The sequence below is a fragment of the Lontra canadensis genome, unplaced genomic scaffold (assembly GCF_010015895.1).
Source record: "Lontra canadensis isolate GAN:19392208 unplaced genomic scaffold, GSC_riverotter_1.0 scaffold106, whole genome shotgun sequence".
Lineage (NCBI taxonomy): Eukaryota > Metazoa > Chordata > Mammalia > Carnivora > Mustelidae > Lontra > Lontra canadensis.
Window position 1 is genome coordinate 1,966,344 of NW_022631100.1, and position 25,047 is coordinate 1,991,390.

Sequence of the window (25,047 nt, forward strand, 5' to 3'; positions counted from 1 at the left end):
CTCGTACCAGATTCCATCACCACAGCAATGGGGCTGTGGGTGCACAATTCCAATATGGGATTCTGCCCAAAATCCCCAGGGACGGCATCCCAGCTACAGAGCTGGACATTTGTGCAGGAGGGGGACCTGGAAATGAGCCGGGCTCTGAGCTGCTCAGCTCTCGTCCCCTTTGCCGTGGCCAGAAAGGCCAGCGCTCACCACCCAATGGCAGTCCCAGCCTGCCCCCTCGGCCAAGGGCAAGAACACCTTTCCGGTTCCATCGCTTAAGAGCAGCTGTGCTTAAAACCGGTGGGAAGTCATCCTGGGCTCGGCTGGGGCCTGAGTCAAGCCACCTTCCCGCCTGGGTCTCCTCTCCTGGCTCCGAGCCTGGCCCAGCAGCCCTCAGGCCTCTTAGTAGGTAGGTATGCTGCTGTCACTGTCCCCGGGGCCCTGGGACAGTCTCACTGATGCTGTGGATGGCGCCATAGGTCTGCTGCTGCTGCGGGGACAGGGCTGTTCTCTCTGAGGACAGGCCGCTCAGAATCCGGGGCACGTAGGGCTGCCAGCAAACGGGAGGAGGAGGAACTGAGTGCTTGGAGCAGGGGGTGCAGGGGGAGCTGGGAATGAGACTCCAAACCCGCTCCTTCCCTGCTTCCTGCTGCGAGGCCCCAGAGCCCAGTGAAGAAGGGGACTCAGGCCCTCCACTTGTTCTGCTTCCTCCCCTGTCTGCAGGGGCAGGTGACCTCCGGGAATGCATCTTTCTGAGAACTCTCTCTCCACTGGGGCTGGTCCAAGGACAGACACACAGCCACAGGAGCACCTGGCCCAGGGAAGGCAGGGGCAGGAGAGAAGGCTGCTCTACCCTGGGTCTCTGGCAGGGCCCCTGGGGGCCTCCCACGGCAGGCACTGGGGCCACCCCGTTTCCTGCACACTTCCGCAGCCACAGGCCCCTACCACACTGCCCTGGGAGAGGCCTGAGTGCAGCGGGCATGAAACCTGCAGAGAAGGAACCAGGGCCTAAAACCAGAACCAGGGGGTGGGGCGGCATCTTGGCCAAATGTGGCTTCATGGGCATCAGCGATCACTTCTGGAATGTGGTTTTACCAGTGCTAGTGAAGCATCCCATGGGACTAGGGACTCCTTCTGGAACCGTGGCTGACACGTGATCGAGGCACTTTTGTGCCCCCCCAGCCCCGCCCCAGGGAGCCCCCCAGGCTGGTGGCTGGGGAAGAAGGAGAACTTACCGTGAAGGCTGCTGGCCTGGGGGCATCTGCCTCACTTCCTCTGTCACTGCCCGAGTCCTCCGTCTGCGGATGACAGCAAAAACTCACCATGATCAACAAAACCCATCTCCCTGAACCAGCAGCCTTGGAACAAACCGACCGTTACCCCCTGGGATGACAGTACTGGCGGGCACCAAGCTCCCTGCAGCAGGTGGGGGGAGCGGGCCGTGCCAGGGTTGTGGGGAGGGGAGGGAAGCCACACATCGCACCCACCCGTGCCTTCCCCATGGATAAACAAAACATGGACAAGACTGCCGACAGGCTGGGCTGTGACAAGGTGGGGACCGCCCCCACCACCTCCCCACCCACATCCCCGTGGAACCCCTTACCCTGTAGTTCAGAGGGCTGAGGTGCTTGAAACATCCAAAGCAGGTGTAGGCCACACAGACCAAGATGGTGAGCAGCACGACCAGGAGTGTAAACAGGGTGAGGGGGGCCCTCAGACCTGGGGACAAAGGGACGCCAGCCATGCTGGGGGGAAAGAGGGGCCGCAGCTGGTGCGGCAACCACGTGGGAACTCTCCCGAGGCCAGGAGGGTGTCATCTAGTCAGGAGCAGCCGGAGGGGGACCCGCTGAATGGCTGGCCTCATCCCTGGTCAGATTTCAGGAGCTGGGACCCCAAGCCCCGCTTCCTTGCTGGGCCGGCTCCCTGGCAGCTCCATGCCCTGGGCTAGGTGGGATGGAGGCCCCCTCACCCGATCAGGGCTCGGTCACAATCCTTCTGCCTTTTTCATCAGCTGAGAGTGTCCACTTCTCCTCCCATGGGCCCCCACTTTTGCACTGTGCTGATGACCTGGGCCCACCCGCGCCCCAAACGGCAGCCTACACCGGCTTGCCCTCTCTGGTTCAGGCCTTCTCTGTTTCTCCACTGACTTGGGGTCCCCTGGGCTCCAGCCAGCTCTGGCCCTGCTGCCCCCACCAGCCCTTGCCCGGGACCCATGTTCTGATAGGGCTCTCCAGTGAGGAATCCGACCAGCCGGTGTGCACGCAGCACCGTGAGCCCCACTCCCCTCCCCCCGCAGCCCGCCTTGGTCAGAAGGGCCCCTCACCCAGGCGCAGGAAGGAGAAGAAACAGAGCCAGAAGAGGCACAGGATGGGCGCAGCCAGAGCCTGGTTCACAGCTGCCAGGTGGATCCTCTTCTCTAGCTTGGCCGGGAGGTAAGCAAAGTAGAGGTTGTGCCGGTCCACCATGTGCTTGAGCAGGATGTAGATGAGGCCTGCGGAGGTGGGGCTGTGAGCAGCAGACCCAGCTGGGCCACCCCAGCCACGGGCCCACCACCTCCTGCTTCCCGGGACTGGCTCCGCAGCCTGCCCATTTGGAACCCAAGTAGTATGTCTAATGTATAAATATATACATATTTTGGTGCCAAAACCTGGGACCCTGATGTTTACTTTAGTGGCAAGACCTTGGTCTCCAAGGTCAAACGGTCCCCAGTCCAAATCCAGGTCTGCTCCTCACTCCGTCCCACTTCATCACTGGGTTTCATCAGTGAAAGGGGGACAGAAACCACACCTGCCTCGCAGCCCGTGTGGCACGTGGCGGCGAGATCCCGGAGGCGTGCAGTGGTGCGGGCCTGGCTGAGTGCGGGTGGTCCGCTACAGAGCCGTTCTGACGGAGGGTGACCTAGCACCCCACCCCCAGCCACTCACCAAAGGGTGCGATGATGGGGCAGGTGATGCTGTAGGCCATGATGACCGTGAAGACACACAGCACCCATGCGTACATGGCGCCGAACTCGTACTGGAAGGCCTGGGTCTGGGTGGAGGGGCGAGGAGCTCAGTCCGGGCTGCCGGGGGACAGCACGGGGACAATTTCCGAAACAGGAGGTGCACAGCTACTCCCACCTCTTGGGGTCCCTTCTGCCCTCCACAAAACCCCAGCCTCGCCGGGCTCCCACCCAGGCCACCCAGGGCCATGAGGATTCGCGGGCCTTTCGTGTGTCTCTCATTCTGATCAGGGGTGCTCAGGACAGAAAGACAGTGACCCCAACCCGCAGGCTTCAGGGTCAGGCCCCCCATGGAGCCACACAGCATGGCACGGAGACTGGGGTCCTGGGGGCAGTCTACATCCAGGCCCCGCCCACCGCGCCCCTGTACCTGCTTGACATTCCTGCGGTCGGCTGCGGTCTTGGCCATGAACATGCGGAAGGTGTAGAGCACCAGGCCTGGCAGCCGGAGCAGCTCCATCCCGTTGCCGATGAAGGCCGAGGCGATGACGTAGTTCACAAAGAAGGCACCCTGGTCAGGCAGGAAGACGCACCTGCGGGGCCGCCGGTGGGTGGGGGGTGAGCCGAGGCTGGGAGCCTCTCTCCCACCACGGAAGGAGCCTCCAGGGCTCATTATTCCTCCCTTCCCAAGTGGCTCCATTCTCAGGAATAAGTCTCAAAGAACGAACAAGATGACCACTAATGGAGTTCCGCCCTCAGAGATGACCCACATTTAGACACAGTTGGCACAGAGTGGATCCCCTCCCCCCGGTGCCCACCGAAGGCTCTGCCCGGGCTGGGAGGGGTGCTGGGGAGGTGCTGGGCCCTGAGGCCGCTGGAGGAGAGGACTGTCCCAGAGTGTGCTCTGGACCACCCCACCCCCCACCGCCCCAGCAGAGCCCCCGGGGGATGTGTCCCAGGGACGGTGGCTCCCAAATGCGGCGCGGCCGACACCTACTCCAGCCTGATGTAGCCTTCTGAGGAAGTTTTGTCAAAGAGCCACCGGAAGAAAAAGTCCAGACTGGGGGGGAAAAAAACGAGTGCCATGAGAATTTCTGTCCAGCGCTCGCTGCGCTTACCAGGCGTTTTCACATTTTTCTGCTCAAAGCATCAGGAAGGACCTCCAGGTCCACGTTCCTTGTCTAAGACGCCACTTAACTGCAGAGTAACCGGTCAGGCCGCTCTCCCAGCAACTCCCTCCCTTAAAACAGATTCTCCGTTCCCTACGGGGAAGGTCCGAGCTCCGTTTTGCTCTCAAGCTTCATTTAAGGAAGAGACCTCATCTCCAGAAGAATCCGTGAACCCCACAGCACCCCGAGTGGGCGGGACAGGCGTGGATGTTGTCAGGGATGTGCACGCCCCACCCCCAGACCATCTCCCCTCTACCAGGAACCGGCCAAGGGGACCAACCGACGTGAACTCTGAGAGGTGGCGGCAGGGGGTACCTGGTGAGGCCCAGAGAAGGCAGGATCAGCACCATGAAGATCAAAAATATGTAGACTTTTGACATCATGATCCGGTTCTCTCCAGACCTGCAGGAAGCCGTAGGTGGGTCCTCCCAGCCCCCCAGGTGCTCCAGGTGCCTGGAAGGCCCCTGCTGGAGGCGGGGGGGAGCCCTACCCTGGGGGTGGGGGCTGGGCACTTGCGGTGCTCACTCACTTGGTCCAGTGAGACTCCAGCAGTGTGGAGTAGTACACGGCGGTGGGGAGCAGGGCCGAGAAGGACCAGAGCAGGAGGGTCGGGAAGAACTGGCTAATGATGGGGTCCTGGAAAACAAGGGCCACGGAGGAGACAGGTGGAGGGGCCATGGGCACCGCCACACGGTGACATCCCCCGGAGCCAACACCGGGCCTGGGACGGTGTATGTGTCCCATGACATTGGCCGAAGAGGCCATAACCGGCCTGGACAGGAGTAAAGCTCTTCAAAGCGAAGCAAGGAACTTCACAGGCAGCCCCCATCACCTCTGGGGCCCCCGATACACAACCAGCAGTGACTGCCAAGGGAAGTGGGCACACCGAAGCCGGGCGCCCTGGGGCAGCCACCCACTCAGCTCCCGCCTGCCCAGTGGGGGCCCCATCCCGTGTAAGCCCACAGCACCCACGATTATCATCACATGGGCTCATAGACTCACCACTTTCCCTGATAAAATGAGCATAACCATAGAAAATCTGGTGAAAACCAAATGGCATACTTCAGAAACTCGATAAAGGCCAATTTCTAGAAAATGCTACTGAATGAGGGGCACCTGGGTGTTACAGTCGCTTGAGATTCCAACTTCTGGTTAACTTCAGGTTTCACCTCTGGGTCATGGGATAGAGCCCTGAGTCAAACTCCACACTCAGTGGAGTCTGCTTGGGATTCTCTCTCCCCTCTGCCCCTCCCCACCCTCTCTCTCTCTCTCTCTCTCTCTCTCTCAAATAAATAAGTAAATCTCTTTAAAATGTTACTGATGGGGTGCCTGGGTGGCTCAGTGGGTTAAGCCTCTGCCTTCGGCTGAGGTCATGATCTCAGGGTCCTGGGATCGAGCTCCACATCGGGCTCCCTGCTCAACAGGGAACCTGCTTCCCTTCCTCTCTCTCTGTCTGCCTCTCTGCCTACTTGTGATCTCTGTCTGTCAAATAAATAAATAAAATATTTTTTTAAAAATGTTACTGAAATAGACGAGACTAAATTAACTACAGAACAGCCATGGACCAGAGATCTGGGAGGGGTCTGTCCAAAGAATGATGGCCAGTGTCTGTAGATCCCCATTTTACTGTAAGAAACCCAAACTGGTTTATGCAGAACAGAAAACGGGGCTCCGCTCCACCGGTCCACCTCTGAAGAACACGCCCTGGCCACACGTCCCAAGATCGGCAAAGGTATGAACATTTACCAGCTTTAATTCTAAGCAAAACTGCTTAGTGTTCGTTGTGTATTTCTTTATTCTCATACCACGTCAGGTAGGAGAGCTCCAAGTACACATTAGCTCATGGTGGGTCCAGCCCCGCAGCCCGAGAGGGTGCTGAGGCAGGTGCTCTCACTTCAGCTGTTGGATGAAAATCCAAAGCTCAGAATTCACCAGCCAGCGACAGCACAGCAAGGACCAGCCCCGTGTGCTTTCCCAGAGCATGACTCACAGAACGCCAAGAGGAATTGGAAAAAAGAAAAATGACTTAGGGTCCAGCAGAGCTAATTATGGGAAACCAATGCCTTTTTAAGCAGATGACCATTTAGGGCTATTCTGGATTTATCTAAGATTTTAAGACTTCATCAGTTTCCTATCTAGGCTCAATGGTTTTGTAACAAGATTATTAGATGCCAGAACATGACAGGGACAACTGCCATCCCAATGCGTGAAGCATTTGTCACTCCTTTCTACCTGTCCCCCCAGCACCCTTCCACACAGGAGTCAGCCACCGGTCTGGCCTGGGGGACACGTGGGGGAGCGGAGTTGTGTACACGGGGCCATTGGCGAACCTGGAACATGATGCGGGGATGAGGACAGCCTGGCAGAGGCCCTGGCAGGAGTGTCCGCTATGCACCTGCACCCCTGGCCTCCCCTCAACTCGGAACCACTGCTCCCAGGTCAGTGCCGTCCCTTGGCTCCTGATCCGCCCACTACGCCTTCTCGCCACCCTCCCCGCAGCAGAGGCCTTGCAGCACAGTCACTCACGTTCAGCTCGTGGATGGGTTTGGTGACATTAAACTTGTCTATGGTGGAGAGGATGATGGAGGGCGTGGTCAGAAAAAACAGTCCCACGAAGAGCGTGAAGTTGATACCCAGCCACTGGAACCACCAGCGGAAGCCCTGGATGGACAGGTTCTTCCTGCAGAGGGAGAACACAGGCCCTGGAGGGTTATCTCCTGGGCTCTGGCTGCCTGCCATGCCAGCAGCGGCTCCGGAGTAGGTGGGTCAGTGGGTCAAATTGAGACACAGCAAGACACTGTGCAGAGGACTCCGGCGGGGGGCTTGTTTCAACCTCAGGGGTACAGGCAAGCACTCTGTACAGATCCTCAGCTTCAGCCGTGTCAGATCTGGGGTCCCTCTGAGCTCAGAGGGAAAGCAGGTTATGCATGGTGAGCATGGCTCCCCAGCCACAGCGTCAGGGCCAGAACCCACCAAAGAGGTCCCGTGAGCACCCAGGCAGGAAACCGAGGCTCCGGCCTAGGACTGCCCAGCCATGTCTACAGCCCTGGTGACTAGTTAGTTACACATCCTCCCCAGTGGGCCCGGGGCTGGGTGCAGGGAGGGGGAGGCAGGGGACAACAGGGCCTGGGCCCCACCCCGCCACGAACAGACAAACCACCCCTAAGGTTGGTAAGCCCTGTGACACAAGGAGCAGAACTGTCGGAGGCCGGTGGGGACGAGCACCTAAACGTTGATCTCGGCAGGGGGAGGCAGTACTGAGGCCAACTGTACTGGGCCTCTCCTGGGGCTGTCCTCACACCTGCATCATGCTGCAAGCTCACTGATGGCCTCGTGGACACAGCTCAGCTCCCCCGCATGTCCCCCAGGCCAGATGGCTGTCACCTGACCAAAGCCTGCACGGTACCAGGGCAGTGGATGGGGGACGGGGGACAAGAGCCGGAAGCCAGCCCTGCCGCTGAGTCTTGCAGGGCCCAGTCCCAACCAAGTAACATACTTGCATTTCAAAGATACTAAGTATGAAAAAGAGAAACATCTCAACTGAAAAGTAACTGATCATGTGTAGAAATTATACTATTTTGGATAGTTTGGATTCATGGGAGTGAAGTCTAGGGCATGGACAAGCCCTCCCCCCACCTGCCGCACACACACCACGCCCCCCCCACCCCAGCCCTGGTCCAGAGAGGAGCAGGGGATACATGCCGGCCTCCCTGACTGCCCACTCCCAGTGACCCAGCAGCCCCAGCAGGCATCTGCCTTGCCCCAGGGGCTCACCAGCAAATGTCCTCGGGGTAAGTGGCAAAAGCCACTGTCCATTTGGAGGTGTGGAGCTCCCCGCTGCAGGAGGACGGCTGGGGCTCCCCTTTGCACCGCAGGTTCTGACACTTACAGGCATTAAAGTCCTTCAGGATGCTGCCAGGGAAAGCAGAAGTGGCCAGGGTCTGTCTGGACGCCTGGGGACCACGTACACACATGGCAGATGGGACCCAGTGAGAGCGGGGGGCCCCCGGGGCAAGGGACCTTGGCTTTATTAGTTTATTACAGGTGATGCTAAGAAAAGCCATGCCTAGCACACTCTGGGGAGGATTCTAATCCCCAGAACAACTGGGTAAGCCAGGGAGGACTTCTGCTTCACGGATAGAGAAACTGAGGCTCCACCACCCAGCTGTGTGCCCCCTCCGTCTGACTGCCTCCCACACTGTTGCATGGCCTCGATCCGCGGCTCTTCCCCGGGCCACCCCCTGTGCCCACCCTGCACACTGGCGCACGGTGGGCACATCCTGCGGCCAGACCAGGGTCTCACCAGCCCTCCCCCCACTCCTTTCTGCTCTGACACCCTCCCCAGGACAGCCACCTCACCCCTTGCCATCTCTGTACCCCCCACTCTTGCCTCAGAACACCCTCTTTCCACGGGTCCCCTCCTGGCTCTAGCCTTGAGGCAGGGTCCGTTCCTGGGTCCATGCTGCCCACAGAGAAGACAGGGGAAGGGGCATCTGTGTGGCCACCTGCTGTCACCAGCGCTCTCCCGACCCCAGGCACAGGACTGCTTTGGGAGTGAGCACCCCATGCCAGCCTACAAACTGCAACCCTCCCCAGGCCTCAGCTCAGCAACAGGGAGTCCCAGAGTGCCTGCGGGGGGGTGCATTTGTACAGGGATGGGCATCCCGGGCACAGAAGAAGATCTGTGGTCCAGAGTAGACATCTGAAAGAGGGCAGCATCTGTTCTGCCGGACAGAACACTGGACAGAGGCAACAGGATCCCTGGGGCAGCTGGTGAGAGCCCAGCAGGAAGGTAAGTCTGCGTCAAGCCGAGAGGGGCTCAGAAGAGTCACCCCTGCCCAGCCATCACACACACATGGGCTGGGATGACCGGGGGTGTGCAACGTCCCCAGCCACACCCGGGGACGGAGATGGAAATGCCACTAGCGAATCCGAGGGATGGGTTCCGCAGGACCACCTGCATCCAACAGGGACAGCAAGTCACCTGCGGTGGGACCAGACCTGGCTGGGGAAGGGTCCCACTCACTAGGTGGCCATGGACTTCTCCTGGAAGGTGACGAAGGCCATCCCCAGTGGCCTCTCCTGGACCCGGCGCTCCTCCTCCGTGATCCTCTCGGTCAGCCTGTCCTTCAGACGCGTGTAGTAAGCGATGGCATCCTCCTGCCGGCAGACACACCCCCTGGTGACCAGGCAGCCAGCATGGGGGTTGGGGACCACGCAGTGCACTCCTGCAGGGGCCGGGCCCTCACCCACTCACAGCCGGGCACTTCGCAGCAGCAGAACTGGCCACAGGGCCTGGGGTTGATCAGGGTCCACTGGCCTGTCTTTGCCCGTAGGCTCGTGTAATAGTTCAGGCTCTTCTCTGTCTTCTTCCTGCCAGGGGCGCGGGGGGGGGGGGCAGTGAGGGAATGTCAGCCTCGGACACCAGCCGCCACACCAGACCCAGCCGCCTCCAGACCCGAGCAGGAGAGGGGCAGAGCCGCCCTCCTGCCTTCCCCAGGGCCAGCAGGAAGGAGGGCGGGGTCTCGGCAGGGGAGGGGGACCCCCGGCCAGCGCCCCCCTTACCTCTCCCTGCACAGGGACAGCAGTCTGGCCACGTTGTAGCACAGCTGGACGTCCAACACCTCACATGTGGGATACGCGTCCCTGTGCCCAGAAAGATGCCTGTTGGACAAGAGGACCCCCCGGGCAGGGGGACCCCCAAATCTCCACGGCTTTTATTTTTGTGCCAACAGGGACCTCTTTTCTCTTTGTCTTTTATCAATGGGGGAAATTTTGAAATTTAATACAAAGAGGCCTTTTCTAAGAGTATGAAAGTCACTGCAAGTGACAGGTTTAGACCCTCATGGCTTTACGTCAGCAGGTGCTTGTGGCCAAGGCTGGACACCACAGCTGACGTTCTCCACCCACCCAAGGGAAGACATTTATCGTTGGCTCTAGGTCACGTCGACCTTGGACCCCTGAAGTTCTATCCAGTCTGTGAGCCTTTTGAAGGTCACAGACCTTTCAGGTTTAATGAAAGCAAAGGACCCTCAGCCCAGAAAACGTCTGCACCCTTGTTAACCACCCTAGGAAGATTGTGTCTACTTATACGCAGGCTGTGCACATCCTTGCCATTGACCAGGGACTGGCAGGGGCTGATTTAATCCTCATAGTAACCTGGGAGGTTTCATCCCCATTTTCCAGATGAGGAAAATTGCATTGGACAGGTTATAGGACTTGTGCCCCAGGCCACACAGCTAGTGGCTGTTGGGAACCGCGATCTGCCTCTGGGCAGCCCTGCCGTACCGTGTGACCTTCCCTCCCGTGACACACATAATCCACCCCCGCCATACTCCAGGCACACTTCTGGGTACATCTTTGTGAGACAAAGCCCACCACATGTCAGTCATTGATTTGAACAGCAGGACAAGCCCAGGTCCCAAGAAGAGCACCAGGGAAGAGAACCCCAGCGTGAGCACCCCGGCCACAAGGCAGATGCCAGGTCGGGCCCCAGGGGTTGCTGCGGCCCCACGCACCAAAAGAGCCGCCTCAACTGGGAGAGCTCTGACCCAGGGTCTGCGCGGTAGGAGGGGGCTTTTCTTGGCTAAGGTTATACAATAAATGACACAATTGCTTTCCATGCTGCCCAGCAGGGCCCCTCAGGAGCTGTTTCAAGGAACAGAGGAAAAGGACGCCAGTACGGTGTTTACATAAAAGGGTCCTTCTAAAATACCTGGAGCTGCTGAAGAGGTTAGTCAATAAATTGTAAACACTTGCTTTACACCTCTATGTAGTTCTTCACAACTGGTGCCATACTACATGGACCTCTGCCCCAGCCCGCTCTACAGATTACTGACCACTGAGCTGGTGGGAGTGAAGACAGACTGAAGCCCGCTCCCTCACCTGCAGCCCAGGGGGTCCAGGGGCCTCTGCACCTGCTCTGTGCCCCCCCAATCCTGCTGCTTCACTGCTGACCCTGCGCACACCTCCTCCCCACCCCACCACCTGCAAGAGCCCTGGGGCAGGTGCTCAGTGGGCGCTGCGGAGGAGGTCCTGCCAGAGAGAGCTTGGACTCACTGACTGGTGAACTCTGTGAGGACAGAGCCCAGACACACGTGTCCCCTGCCCAGATGCCTGCACATGGAAGAGCTACCCTGGGCCCTCCCCTTTGGAGACAAGCTCCATCTCGGGCATCAGACTCCGCACAGCTGATGCCCAGGTGCCCAGGGGAGGTCATCTTCCTGGTGCTCTCCAGCAGCTTATTTGCCCCTACACCTTGGCCTCCCCTCAAGCTACTATGGTCACCTGGGGCGGCCATGGTGGCGGGCAGAGGACAGGCCAACCCAGCTGGAATCCTTGCATGCCACCAGCAGCCATGCGATGCCTGTGTGGCAGGGCCAGGCCCTGCTCAAGGTCTCTCGGTCCCCAGACAGGACATGGAGTGTTCCCCTAAGGCACTTGTCCCACCGCAGCCCTGCTCACCGGAAGTGGTTCTCCACAGTCTCCTTCTTGGTGTCTCTCGGGAGGCCCGTGATGAACAGGGTCCGCCTCACCTACCGGAAAAACGCCCCAGGGAGAGAAGTCAGAGGGGCAAGCCTGTCTGCAGGCAGGCGCCACTCTGCAGTCCTGTTCCAGCCTCCCCAAAGAACACAGTGGGAGCTCGAGAGGCTCAGGTGCCCTCCTGCCGCCTGGCCAAGGCCGGACAGCTGTCATTCCCATGGAATCGTCCTACAGACTGCACAAAGAGTACCCTGCCACAGCAGTCCTGGGAGCCTCCCTTGCATGACAAGACAGGGAGAAGGAACCCAGAGAGGGTGAGTGACTCAAATGTGGTCATACAGCAGATAAGAGGAGAACCCAGGCCTGGAACCAACTCACAGGCATTCCTGTGCCCCTATCTAGCTGTGGCTGATACAGAGAGAGGGCTGTTCACAGTCCGACCTTCCACGAAAGTGCTGAAAATCAGCAACCACAAGCCTGAACCCCACAAATTTAAGGGCTTAGCTGGCAAAATGGAGGAGAAAAAAATCTGTGTTCTAAAATAATCAGAATTTTGGGGAACCTCTGTCATTGACCATCTGCTTTCAGCTCAGGTCATGATCTCAAGGTCCTGGGATCGAGTCCCAGGTCAGGCTCCCTACTCCGTGGACAGTCTGCTTCTCCCTCTCCCACTCCCCCATGCTTCTGTTCCCTCACTTGTTATCTCTCTCTCTGTCTCAAGTAAACAAATAAATGAAACCTTTTAAAAAATAAGATAAAATAAACTAAAATAATCAGAATTCTTTTTAAAAAAGCAAAAGGCAGAGGCACCTGGGTGTCTCAGTGGGTTAAGCCTCTGCCTTTGGCTCAGGTCATGATCTCAGGGTCCTGGGATTGAGCCCCCCGTGCCGGGCTCTCTGCTCGGCAGGGAGCCTGCTTCCCCCCCACTCTGCCTGCCTCTCTGCCTACTTGTGATCTCTCTGTCAAATAAATAAACAAAATCTTTTAAAAAAATAAACAAAATTAAAAAGCAAAAGGCATTTTTGCATGCTGACACACCAGCCATGTTCCGCAGAGACCCTCGATTTAAGCTCACTGCTCACCGGGCCATACACCAGGGGCATCGCCAAGGGCACTGCAGGGCTCCAACTCCCCCTGCACCCCCAGCCGCACTCACCAGGCTCTCTTCCTTGTACCAGATGGACTGGGTGTGGTGCCGCATGAAGCCCACGGTGAGGATGAGGTAGAGGACAGCGAAGATGGTGTGCAGCCACAGAAGGTCATTGCTGGGGGTCGGGGGGGAGCAGCACCTGCCGTGAGGGCTGGCTCCCGAGCCGGGGTGCAGGTGCAAGGACGGGGCCACACGCCCCTGCAGCAGAGGGGCTCTTGCACATCTGCCCGCTGGCTGAGGACTCTCTGGCCGAGCCCGGGCCCGAGCCTGACTTCCCCTTGGTGGGTGCCCCCCACACCCCCATCAACCCCCACCCCATACTCACTCAGTCTGCAGGTTTGCTATCGTCGTCCTCCCAAAACTGTAAGGGTCTTTGTCTGCAGAAAAGGAAGATGCTTAGTCCCAGGATCAGGCTGGGGGAGGGGAACGGGGCCCGGTGTGTCACCTCCGTGTGTGGCCTCGGGCCCGTCAGAGGACCTTGATCGTCTGTCCAGTCTTTCCAAAGCCCCACCAACCAAGGCCTCTGCTGAACCGACAGCTTCTTCCCAACCCACCCCGTGGGGAAGTTGACGTTGGAATTCCTCTTGCTCAGAGATTCCTGTGACACTCTTTGAAAATTTAAAATCAGGGATGCCTGGGTGGCTCAGTCGTTAAGCGTCTGCCTTTGGCTCAGGTCATGATCCCAGGGTGCTGGGATCGAGCCCCGCATCAGGCTCCCTGCTCAGTGGAGAATCTGCTTCTCCCTCTGCCTTTGCTTGTGTTCCCTCTCTCGCTGTGTCTGTCAAATAAATAAAATCTTAAAAAGAAAATTTAAAATCACCGTAAGCTGGGCCCAACACCAAGCTGGGAATCACTGGGCAAAAGAATTGCATTCTTGGGGCGCCTGGCCGCCTCTGTCGGCAAAGCATGCAACTCTTGATCTTGCGGTCATGAGTTGGAGCCCCAGGGTGGGTAGAGAGATTACTTTAAAATTTTTTTAAAAAGGAAAAGGAAAAAAGTGGGTTCATGATGGCATTTTGGAAGCTGGCTTCCTGCAGTTGCTGGGAAACATTGTTCCACACTCCGATGTTGACTTTGAGCATCACCAACATCTTCCAGCTCCGCTAATTACGGCCTCTGGATTGCGTGGGGGCAGGAGAGTGTAAAACACACTCCAAAAGCTCCATTTGACAAATCTTGGGGTTTTAGTCCTTGAACTGGGACAGAATCAGAAATTGACATGGGGGGAGGGGTGGGTTCTTCTCCAGACCTTGGGGCACAGGGGAGGGTTCCGGGAGTCGCCTCGAGGACTCCTCACGTCTGAATGAGAGCAAGAGTCCCGGGGTTCTGCCCTATCACAGGGACACCTGTGGCTCTGCCCCGGCCCAGGTCGCACGGGATGAGGTGTCATTACCCAGCAAGTCGCCCGAGAGGTTGACAGGCAGGATGACGCACAGGGACAAGCAGCTGACCACCACCAGCAGGAAGATGATGTGTCTCTGGAAGGACAGGTAGTGGATGGCGTCCTCCCCACACCACTCCAGGATCTGGTCATCGCTGGCCAAGACACGCACATGGAATCTCCGTGAATGGCAGTGCCAGGCCCAGCCACAGCTGACCTCACCGGATTCTCAGGACCAGCCCGGGAGGTGGGTTCCCATCCCAACCTGGTGTTCTACCTATGAGGACACGGAGGCGCAGCTGGCGTCCCCGGTCACACAGCTTGTGTGGGGACTCCGGAGCCTGTCCCCACAGCAGCACGCCTGGGAGCCATCTGTGCACCAGCGAGGTGTGGAAACTCAGTCCCCACCCCACCCCCGCCCCACTGCTATGAATAAGCAAAGCCACTGACAACGGGGCTGCTGGGGCTCTCCTCTTTCCCAGGGCTCCCTCGGGTCAGCTGTGAGGCAGGGGGAGCCGGTCCTGGAAGCATTCCAGGGCTCTCAGGTCCTCTGCCACCCCTCCTCCTCCCTGTGTCCTGCCGGGGCTTCACAGGGGCTCCACCCTCTCCTGGGTCCCATATCTGGAAGCTCTGGCTGGCTTGGGGACCTGGAAAATTCCAGAGGCTGACAGCCAGACCTCCGTGCCAGGAGGCAGAAGGGGAATTTCCCTCTTTCCCGCTCTCCTGGCAGGGAGGTGCCCTGGGGAGCGAGGCTCCAGAAAGAAGGCGGGAAGGGTAGTGACGAAGACTCAGAGCAATGAGCGACGCTCATCCCTGGTGTTTCTGGGGACGTGCCTCTGACTTCTCGCTGGGAGAGGCAACTTGAAGCAATCTGAGGGGCCTCCTTGAATGTCCGTTGTAATGTTGGCCGCGAGCAGCTGTTAGAATTTAGTTGTAGCCTCAAAAACGTCAAAGTGTTGTCCTTTCTGAGACAGGAACAGGAGAAAACTCCGGGGAGTGGACATGGGAAACACGTCTGACCCAGTGTCACAGTGACAAAGCAGGATACGCGGCGATCCCTGTGACAGCCCTCCATGAGAAATGTGTGTCCCTGCGCAGGGTGGGGTGGGGGACTGGAGGAGACACGGAACCAGAAAAACGGGGCATAGGGAGAGAATCCGGCCTCAGAGCCGATCTGCCCACTGCTGTTGTGGGTTACCATGGAAATGATGAGTCAGTGTCCTCTGCTGCTCCTCTGGGTGGTGGTTGGGGGGGGGTGTCCCCAGCCCAGGGGCGGGGGCATGGCCAGAGAGCAGCCAACCAAAGACCACACCCTGGGCATCTGGAGGGGGTGGGCAGGGCATGGAGGGTTCTAGGCAACCTCAAATTTGTTCTCACTGATTCTTTTCCTTATGTGGTGGACTTTTTTGCACGGAGTACGTGTGACTCAGGAGAAATGTCTCCTAGTGACACAATTCTGCAGTGGCAGAGAAGGGTGGAGTTGGCAGATGCCCCTCTCCCACCATGTCATCCTGGGCCCCCTCTTATAGTCAGGGAAACTGAGTCCCAGAGAGAGGAATGTCCCCAGCACCCCATAACTGCCACGTATCATCAGTTCTGAGAGGTCCTTCCCATATCTGGGTGCCCTGGAAGGATGCTCCCTGTGATCGCAGCAGACCCTAGCTAGATAGGATTTTTCCCCATAGCCCCCACATCTTAAAAACAAGGCAACTTTTAACCCAATGAGGTAAATGTACTAAAGCATCATTATTTCTCCTCTTTGCACCGAATTAGACACAGAAGCCTGCTAGGTAGAGCCTTTGGCCAGGCATGTCCATGTTAGATACTAAGGAGGCATCACTCCCGCCTAGAGCCCAAAAAATCAGCTTTTGTGAGCTTGTGCAGGGATCGTCCAGGACCCCCAGTTCTCAGCCCCCACATCCTACTTTGGACCTGAGCTGAGAAGCAGCGAAGAGACCCCATCTCAGGGTCGGGCCATTTTGGCCTTTCCTCCTCGTGGGTCAAACACGCAAAAACCCACCCGAGAAAGACAGCCAGCCAGACACCCCCACACACACACCCCGACACACACGCCAGCCACCGCGCTGTACTCACTGCAGGCGGAAGATGGCGGTCAGCCAGGGGCAGCATCCCTGGAAATGCAGAGAACAGGGGTCAGCCATGAATGTCTGTGTCTTTGGGAGGTAGATGTGATCATTGTCTGTGACATTAAACAACCCCCTAACCTCCCCGGGCGTGAAAGCAATGCTTTTGTTCCCAATTCAGCAAGCTACCACGTGTCCCCAGAGTGACAGGGTCTCCATGCTCCCACTGCATGCCTGGAACACTTGTAAAAACCTCTCAAGCTTTGACAATTGGCAGAATCATACAGGCTCTAGGGACAAATGCTGAACTTGAAGAGAGAGCTGACAGGAGCTCGGGACAGCTGCAGAGAAGCTTCCGTAGGCCTGTTTGGTTGTCTGGAATGACAGGCTGAGACTTGGGATGGATGCAGGGAAACGAGCCTCGTGGATGGATCGGTCCCCCTTCCAGTGGGATTATGGAGGGAAGAGAGGGTCTGTAGGTTTTACTGTTCATTGCATCTCTTACAGATAATCCTCCCTAAAGCTGGGCTGTTCCCTGACTGGGAAACACACAGGTTTGGTCACCATCCCTTCCAGGGCGACAGGGCTGGATAGGGGCATGGTCCCTGCCCAGAGATGGCTCAAACCAGCAGCAAGCCCTCAACAAATTGTCACACCTGTCCCTGAGTATGACCACAGAGACAAGTGCTGGGATCACAGGGGATGCGGGGAGCCCTCTGCCTGAGAGTTGATCCCGTCCCATGCTCCCCCCAGCTGCATCCTCCCTGCGCACATGCCAATCTGGGTGGCTTGGTCGGTGTAGGGAAGAGCTGTCACCAGCACCAGCCACTCAGGATGCAGGGTCCCGAGTCAGCTGCTGAAAAGACACACGATGGCCCTCCCCTGCCCCAGCCCCTGCCATGGCCACACCAGTCCCTTCAATACCAACCAGCTCGCTTTCAAAATCTTGTTGCCCGAAAGAGGAAGATGAAGATAATCTCTGGAATCTGGACTCACTAGAAACACAAAAGGGAAAACAACAGAAAATTCTTTCCCCAGGCCTACACTCCGCATCCAGCATGCTGCCGCCTCTTAGAGCTCCGGGCCAAAGCTTCAAGCCAGCTGCAGAGCTGGCACAAGGTGTGACACGGCCCGAGGGATGTGCAGACAGGGCGAGGCCCACACCTGCACGTGAGAGCCGTGACACTCCACCTCACAAGGGACGAGTGCCCAGGGCTTAGGCATCAGCAGAACACCCCCGTACCCCATGTCCTGGGGCCCCAGCGCTGCCACTCGTCCACATAAAGGGCCCTGGAGCATGTACGTCCACGATCCATTTCCCCAGGTGTTAAATAGAACTCAGAACAAATGCCGTATTCTGTCCGATCCACAGCACCACCGGCTCGCAAACACCAGCACCAAGGCCACAGGGAAGGAAGGTGTCTGTGCCCCCCGCTGCCCCGCATAACAGACCGTGTTACATCACGGCCCCATGGAGCAAGAGCGGCAGGGGTCGTGTGGTGAGCGCCCGAGGAGGCTGGGGGGCCAGAATTGGGCACACGTGGATCTCCCCCACAGCTTCCCATTCTGTATCTGACATAGGATCCAGGCCATGCGGGAGCAGCTGAGCTTGGAGAGGCTGGCACACAGACTTGGGAGTCCAATCGCCCCTTGGGTGTCCTGAGCCGTCAGAGCCTAGGGCTGGGGGGTGTCAGGCCAAGGGGGGCCCTGCTCCCCTACAGACTCAGCCGACCCTGGCTAAGCAGGGCCAGCCCCCCACGCTGACCCCGCACAGCCCCAGACTAGCTCATTTCCGGAAAGAGACCCTTGAAAATACTCAAGGTCAGAAGGACAACTTCTCCCTGAAAAGCCCTACATATTCGAGGCAGCTGGGTTTCCTCCGCAGCCTGAAGCCAACGGCTCCTGGACCGTAGGCCTGGCAACAAGTGCCACCTAGACTCAGCATTCCCCAGGGGCCGCCAGCCCGTCCCACGGACGGACGGGGACACACACACACACACACACTTGAGGTGACATGTCCTCATTACCTGTCAACTTCCGACACCAGCGCAATGCGGCCATAATCCCAGAATCTCCTTCTTATGATGGTAAACACTGAAATTAAACACTAGAAAGAGAAAAGAACTTCCAGTTAGAAAGAGACAGCTGTCTTAGAGGTAAAGCCCATCATCCTAAGCCCAGCAGAGCTGGGAGGGCCCAGAGAGGGTGTTGAACTGCCCAAGGCCACACTGTGCCAGGGTCGGTCAGATGCTCTGCGCACCCCCTTCGCCAGCGCCCATCCACACTGCGCTGGGCCTCCTGGGGCCCCCCTCGTCCCACACACCTGCCCCGTTCCCTGCTCTCAGGGCCACAGCAACAGCCACGACTTCCCCAGCCCGGACAGGCCTTCCTTGGCTCCTGAGCAGGAAGACAAGCCCAGGCCCCGCAGCTGCCCTGGGGACCAGTCTCCCTTCCCTTCACAGAGATGTGCATGTTTGATTCCAAGGTGCAGCACAGCCCCAGGCCAAGCGAGCAGCCGTCAGACCCTCACTGGGTGTATGGTTCTCCCAGACAGGCTGTGCCCACCAAGGACCTGCTGCTCGGGGGCCCTGGGCTCATCTCATCTCTCATCCTTTTAGCTGCCCTACACCTCCTCAGACCTGGGCAGGTCTCTCCCTGCTCCCACACAGGTTCCCTCCCTCCAGGTTCAGGGAGGCAGAGACAGCCATTTCCATCAACACCACCCTGCTGCCTGGTCCGGAGCTAAACTTTTCAATGTGGGTTTTGTCTCCCTAAAGCCAGAACCCCACGGGGGCTGTGCTCTTGCTCCCTGAGGAATTAGCTCCAGGTGGGTGGGGAGTTGGCGACCGTCTCCAGAGGCAGGTGAGTCATGCCTTAGGGTAAATTTGAAGGCTGCTCACGGTGAGCTCCTGCCCCTGCCTTCTTGGGGTGTGGACATCTCCCATGCACCCACATCTTCCAGGTGCCGCCTGCTCCCAGGTGCACCCCTGAACATCCCATGATAAAAAAATCCACTGCCTAGAGACTCCCACCTCAGCCAGGCCCCCTCAGCCCTGGCCACCTCCGTCCCAGACATGTCTTCTTGGCCCACTGCCCCCACCCACATCGCACCCCATTTACTCCCATGGGCTCTGTCACGTGTCGGGAGAAGGCATCAGGAGGTGGGCAGGCCAAGGAAGGTGCACCTGACCCCAGCGCCTGCCTCCTGGCCAAAGGAGAAAAAGTCGTGTACTACAAAGTGGGAGGGTTGGTTTGGGAACGGGGAGGTCTACACGAAAGAGAGGTCACTGTGTGAGCCAGCTCTGAGTAAGGGTGGCCTCTTCCTTAAAAGGCCCAGGACCCAGTGAGGACAGGAGGTGACGTTTCTAACCCGGGAGGGGAGGTGTGGCCACTCTGATTTGAACCCACACCTTCTGTCCTCCCCTCTCATCCCTGCGGACACCCTCCTCCCGTGGGCCTCCCCACGTGACGGGCCACTAACTCAACATCAAGGGCACAGCCGCATGGGCTCTTTCCCTGCAAAGCCTGGCAGGATCTTCTCCAGAAATCCTGGAGGAAAGATTCCTGACCCCTGCTGTGCAGAGGGACACTCGCAGGTCACAGCCACAGCTGGAGGGCAACACAGCGGGCATCCACACTCAGGCGTGCCTGGCTCCTCACCTGACCATTCCAGAAGGCCTGGGGGGACCGGGATTAGGGGGGAAGCGGGGTTGGGGGGAGGGGGCATCTCACCAGGAAGCAAACGACGTCTATGAGCAGGACGGTGGGGACGCCTCCAAAGGTGACCCCCTGCAGCACAGTGCTGTTCTTGGCTGAGTTGTAGCAGTAGGAGTCGTTGGGCTGGCCCCCGAGGCCCAGCCGCCCACGCAGGGACACCGCCTCGGACTGCCACAGCTCCAGGGACCGGGGGCCGGTCATCGTGACTGTCCTCCCTGGAGAGAAAACCTGTGCCGACAGTCAGGGCGTGGATGCCCCTGCGGTCTCCCTGGCCTTCGCTGGGGGAGCCCAAGGTGGGGGCTGGCAGCAAGGAGTCAGGGAACGGCCGACACCAGGCCCCGTGCGCCTGGCAGAGCCCACGAGAATAGCTCCATTGTGGGGACAGTGTCAGGCGGCCGGGGGGGGGAGCACTGGTCCGGGACACAGCTGGCAGCCTCCTGGAGCAGATGAATAGGAAGGAGGGGAAGGCCAGGGGCCACTGGGGCCGCCAACTAGAGCATCCTGTGGGAGCTGCAGGGAGCTCGAGAGGGCAGGCAGGGGACAGACAGGAGGGAGATAAAGATGGGGAGTAAAGCAGGACTGAACAAATAAGAAGGGACACCCAAGGAGGCAACAACATGGATCCCCTGGAGCCACAGACGGGTCCCCGGCCCCACTACTCCTGGGCTGTCCAGCCGGGACCTCAGACACAGGCCATTCCATCCACTTGGAACCGAGGCTCAGGGCTCTATGGAGTGAGTCAGCACAGAATCGGCCCCCAGACCCAGCCTCTTCCTGCCATGCCACACTCCCCATCTGGCATGATGACAAACACACATTAGCTCAGTGACGGCCCAGAAGGGGCAGCCAGAGGAGGCTGAGGCAGGGTGGGGGAGCAGGGAGAGATGGAGGAGGATGGGAGAAAGGGAGGGGGGTTCCTCAGGGTCCCCTGAAGCGCAATCCCAGCCCTGTCCTCTCACTCCCCCCGGTCCCGGTCTAACTGGAAGGCCCAGCATTTCCAAAGCAAATATCACTCCTGGCTAGCTGTTGACCTTTCCTTTCAGAGGCTCCCGGCACTCCTGTGAAGCCAATGGAAACCTCCAGGGTTTTTCTACTGACACCGAAGGCCCCAGAATCGGCACCCAAGTCCTAGCCCCCTTCTCATGCTGTCTGCGGCCGAAAAGCCAGCAGGAATCCTCGGCACCCCTTCCTCAATCTCCCCCTGCCCCGTCGGGTGAAACTCATTTGTCAAGGGGTCCTGCTAGGTCTGAGATTTCTTTTTCTGTTTTTAAAAAAGATTTTCTTTCTTTCTTTCTTTCTTTAAGAGAGGGAGCTCATGGTGGGGGAGGGGTGCAGAGGGAGAGGGAGGGAGAGAGAACCCTCAAGCAGACTCCATGCTGAGCAGAGAGCCCGACATGGGGCTCGATCTCACAACCATAAGATCAGGACCCGAACCAAAATCAAGAGTCAGACACTTAACCAACTGAGCCACGCAGGAGCCCCCAGCTCTGATATTTCTAACCTGTTACAGAAACAAAACTCCTGGGGACAAGAAGAAAAGGTACAGACAACCCAACCAGGTGTTTGGACTACCTGGGAATGCTGCTCCGGTGTGTGTGGGCTGGTGAGCGCCACTTCTGGCCCCTGGGGCTGGCTGGCTGGGGCCAGTCTCTCTCTCTCTCTCTCTCTCTCTCTCTCACACACACACACACACACACGCCAGGAAGAGCAGGAAGGGGGTGAGCTGGCAGGTCCTAGGGCCTGGGAGGATCCCCCAGAAGGCCGAGCCACTTTCTTACCCCCGTAAGAGATTTGGCAATGGCTGGAAGATACGAGGCCAGAACCATGGAGTTGGTGGCTCTGAAACAGAGTCCCGGAGACTCCTGTGGGAGGCAGATCCTGCGGCTCACCCAGCGGCACCACCCGACAGCAGGGCCCGGCGCCTGCCCCTCCCTCCTGCCCCACACTCACCAGCAGAGAGGATTGTGGGTGCGTCCCTCTGAGAGGTCCTCACTTGGAGCCGGCTCCGGCTTCGGCTCTAGCACACACAGAGGCAGCGCCAGCCGCCTCCCAGGACGCCTCGGGCCTGCTACTCATTTCCTGCAGGGCCTTCCTGACCCCAGGACCGGGGAGCGCAAGCCTTCACAGGCTTCCCTAAGGTACACAGGCGGCCCGAGTCACTGGGGACGGCCTTCCCCAGCCTGGCACACTGCCCTGTGCTCACACCTGCCCTGAGTCTCTGAACTCAGACACCCACATGGAGCCTCTCACTCTCCCTCCAGGGGGCTCCCCCAGCCTGGTCTCCCCCCAGCTCCCAGAACTGGTCCTGGGTCCTCCTCTGGGCAGCCTGCTCCTCTCTCCTCCTCCAACATCAGCAGCCTCTCCCCTCTTCTCCGGCTCCTGGAACTGCAGGGACCAGGGAGTGTCCCCCCCTACGAGGGCAGGGGTGGCCGTGGGCTCCAGGTCAGCCCCTGAGTCCAGGACCTAAGCAGGCCCCCAAGGGCAGCTGCTGTCTGAGGGTTAGCATCAGGAGAGGGAACACAGAAGAACAAACAAGGAAGCCTGAAAGCTGATGTGGAAAGAAACTGCAGCGGAGGGAAACCTGGGGGGCTCAGTGGGTTGACCATCTGCCTTGGGCTCAGGTCATGATCCCAGGGTCCTGGGATCGAGCCCCGCAACTGGCACCCTGCTCAGCGGGGAGCAGTTTCCTGCGTCTTCCTCTGCCTGCTGCTTCCCCTGCTTGTGCTCTTTCTCTCTGACAAATAAATAAATAAAATATTTTTTAAAAAAAATGCTCACAGAGAGAACACTGTCCCTGGGAGCAGAGGCCCCGCAGGAGGACGCTTCCTGTGCTTCCCCTTCCCCCTCCAGCTCTACGCACACCTCTAAGTCACTTTCCTCCTGCCAAACAGGCTCCCTGGGGTGGTTTTACAAAGTTGGGCAAGAGCTTGTGAGGCCAGCCAGCAAACACTGCCAGCCTGGGAGAGAGCCTTGAGGCGCCTCAGACTATGGCCCCGCCGGGTCAGCCCCTTCTTGGGGGAGCGCCCAGGTGAGGACAGGGCTTTGGAGGCCCGCCGCCCTCTCAGATCTTTCAGCTCTGTTGTGAACTGTCCCTGCGCTATACACACATCCCCTCCAAAGTCTGCTGAAACATCACGGTGCCTCCAGAACCAGCGCCCCCCAACACCGCATCTTCCCGAACAGACAAGCTCTGACCTGACAGCTGGGGGCACAAGCACCACCGGGCAGCCCTGCCTGGCTGGGACCGGTAGGGTGAACCAGGAAGTAGCCCCCGTGTCCACGGTCAGTCTTCCCATTTATAGACCCACTTAGGCGAATGCCTCATCCGTGCCTCACAGAGAGCTCTCTAGTAACCTGACGGTAAGAGAGGCCAGGGGAATAGCAGGTGACTCGGGCCCCCACCTCCAAGTGCAGCCCTTGTGCACCGCAGAATCTGGCCGTGACCATCGGGAGGGAGGGCTGAATCCAACAGCCGGCCTCAAACTTGCCAACGCTAACCCACCAGCCACCTGAGTTGGCAGCCAAGGCAGCCAGGACAGGCCCCTGACCATCAGCACACCCGACCACTTACACCCTCCTTCCAGAAAAGCGAACAAAAAGTGGCAGGAGGTTCGTGAGCCCTGTCGGAAGCCCTGTGAGAAGGCCCCATTCAAATTCAGGGTATTTTTATCAGCACAAACCTCCTGACAGCAAGACTACGCACAGCTGCAGCCCTTCAGCCACAGGACCTGACTCAGAGAGGCTTGCCCAGCGAACGCAAAAGTCTTAAAGCCCCACCAGACAGGACCCGGGACCCTGGACCGCTGTTTCTCTCCCTAGACAGGGCCCGCCAGCCTCAGGGAGGCAGGGCACCCAGAAGGGCACCCTGAGCTCTGCACTTACAGGGTCTCTGCACCATGTTGCTTAGACAAGTGGCTTAAATGCTCAGTGCCTTGACTTCCTTCTCCATAAAATGGGGGCAATGATGTTGTTCCTCTTACAGGGCTGTTGGGAGGCCCACACCTGAGACAGCGCCCATGAAGCACTTAGCCCAGGGCCTAGGCCCAGTGAGCACTCAAAAGGTCTGGGTTTTTATTTTAAGTCACTCCTCCAGCTAGTGGGGGAAACAATGTCAGGACTCCCTCTAATGTTCAAGAGGGACCTTTCCCCAGGACACCAAACAAACAAGAGATCATTGTGAAGAGGAGGGGGCTTCTGCTTCTCTTCCCATTCTCCTGGAAGCAGCACACTTGGGACTCTGACAAGTGTCAGAGGGTGGGGGGAGGGAGAAATACTGGTTGTTCCTGCCGGGAGGGATGATGGGGAGTCTTTCCCCGGCCCCATGAGTGTCTTCAACCCCGTAGGCGCCATGGCCTCAGAAGGGCCCCAACGTGCCCCCACAGCCACCCCCCGCCCCTGTCCCGTGCCCCCGCTGGGACTTGGGGAGCACACCCGGACGGCCTAACCAGGAACCCCGGGCCCTGTGGGCGCTGCTGGCACGCAGCCCCGCAAGCCCAGCGGAGAAGGAAGCTGGCGGCCACTCGTCTCCCGCCCCGTGGAGTCCTGCCCTTGAGGACACCGCCTGAGGCTGAAACAGGGAGGCCAGCCCAGAGTCTCAGGTAGCCAGTCTGATCAGGTCCCCGAACCCGGGCGGTTTGGTTTTCTGGCGGAACTCTCCTCACTCTCCCCAACCCTGGGCCTCCCTCTGGGCACCCGCAGGGCCGCGGCAGGGGTCACTGAGGGACAGTCCCCGGGGCTTCCACCCCCGCCCAGCGGCGGGGGGGACTCGAGCGCCCGCCCCTTCCCAGGCCCGCCACGCAGAGTCGGAGAAAGAAGAGCCCCACCCCGCCCCCCACCCTGGCCCCCGGCTGCGCTCCTCGCTCCCCGTCCCGGCTGCGAGCTCGGGCTCCCGGGGACTAGACCCCAGGGGGAGGGGAGGGGAGAGGGAGCCTGGGGGCGGGCGTAGTCCGGAGAGGCTGTGGGCCGGCGACCCGATCCCCCGCTCCCACCCTGCGCCCCTTCCTCTCTACCTGCGGCGAAGGCGCGGCGTCTGCACCTGGCAGGCTGGGGCGGCGTCCCCGTCACTCAAAAGTTGCAAAGGGAAACTCGGGCGCCTCCCACACATGCGCAGAGCCGCGCGCGCCGGCCCCATTGGC

At 59.1% G+C, this 25,047-nt stretch overlaps 1 protein-coding gene across 4 annotated transcripts; it reads right to left on the reverse strand.

The window, feature by feature from the left end:
* Positions 1-263: 263 nt before the first annotated feature.
* Positions 264-25,026, reverse strand: TMEM63A (transmembrane protein 63A). 4 transcript variants are annotated; one of them, XM_032838715.1, is made up of 24 exons: positions 24,922-25,026; positions 21,863-22,045; positions 19,928-20,127; positions 18,223-18,302; positions 17,124-17,190; positions 16,206-16,243; positions 14,124-14,266; positions 13,056-13,107; positions 12,737-12,845; positions 11,563-11,633; positions 9,664-9,744; positions 9,348-9,471; positions 9,125-9,258; positions 7,873-8,010; positions 6,625-6,778; positions 4,628-4,734; positions 4,414-4,500; positions 3,927-3,989; positions 3,360-3,522; positions 2,913-3,018; positions 2,312-2,479; positions 1,592-1,707; positions 1,224-1,286; positions 264-538 (listed from the first exon to the last, which is right to left on the reverse strand). In XM_032838715.1, the coding sequence occupies exons 3-24, from the start codon at positions 20,111-20,113 to the stop codon at positions 413-415; spliced, it is 2,376 nt and encodes a 791-aa protein (XP_032694606.1). In that variant the 5' UTR covers positions 20,114-20,127; positions 21,863-22,045; positions 24,922-25,026; the 3' UTR covers positions 264-412. The 4 variants fall into 4 exon arrangements, with proteins under 4 accessions (XP_032694606.1, XP_032694605.1, XP_032694604.1 ...); XM_032838714.1 differs by having other exon boundaries at positions 19,928-20,140; XM_032838713.1 differs by having other exon boundaries at positions 19,928-20,140; positions 21,691-22,045.
* Between the last annotated feature and the right edge of the window lie 21 nt (positions 25,027-25,047).

Coding starts and splice junctions, on each gene's coding strand:
- TMEM63A (XM_032838713.1), bottom strand. CDS start 21,738: ATGGTTCTGGCCTCGTATCTTCCAGCCATTGCCAAATCTCTTACGGGG. Junction 17,191..18,222: donor CTGGTGTCGGAAGTTGACAG/GTAATGAGGACA, acceptor TTGTGTTTCTAG/TGAGTCCAGATTCCAGAGAT. Junction 9,259..9,347: donor AAGTGCCCGGCTGTGAGTGG/GTGAGGGCCCGG, acceptor GTCTGCCGGCAG/GAGGATGCCATCGCTTACTA.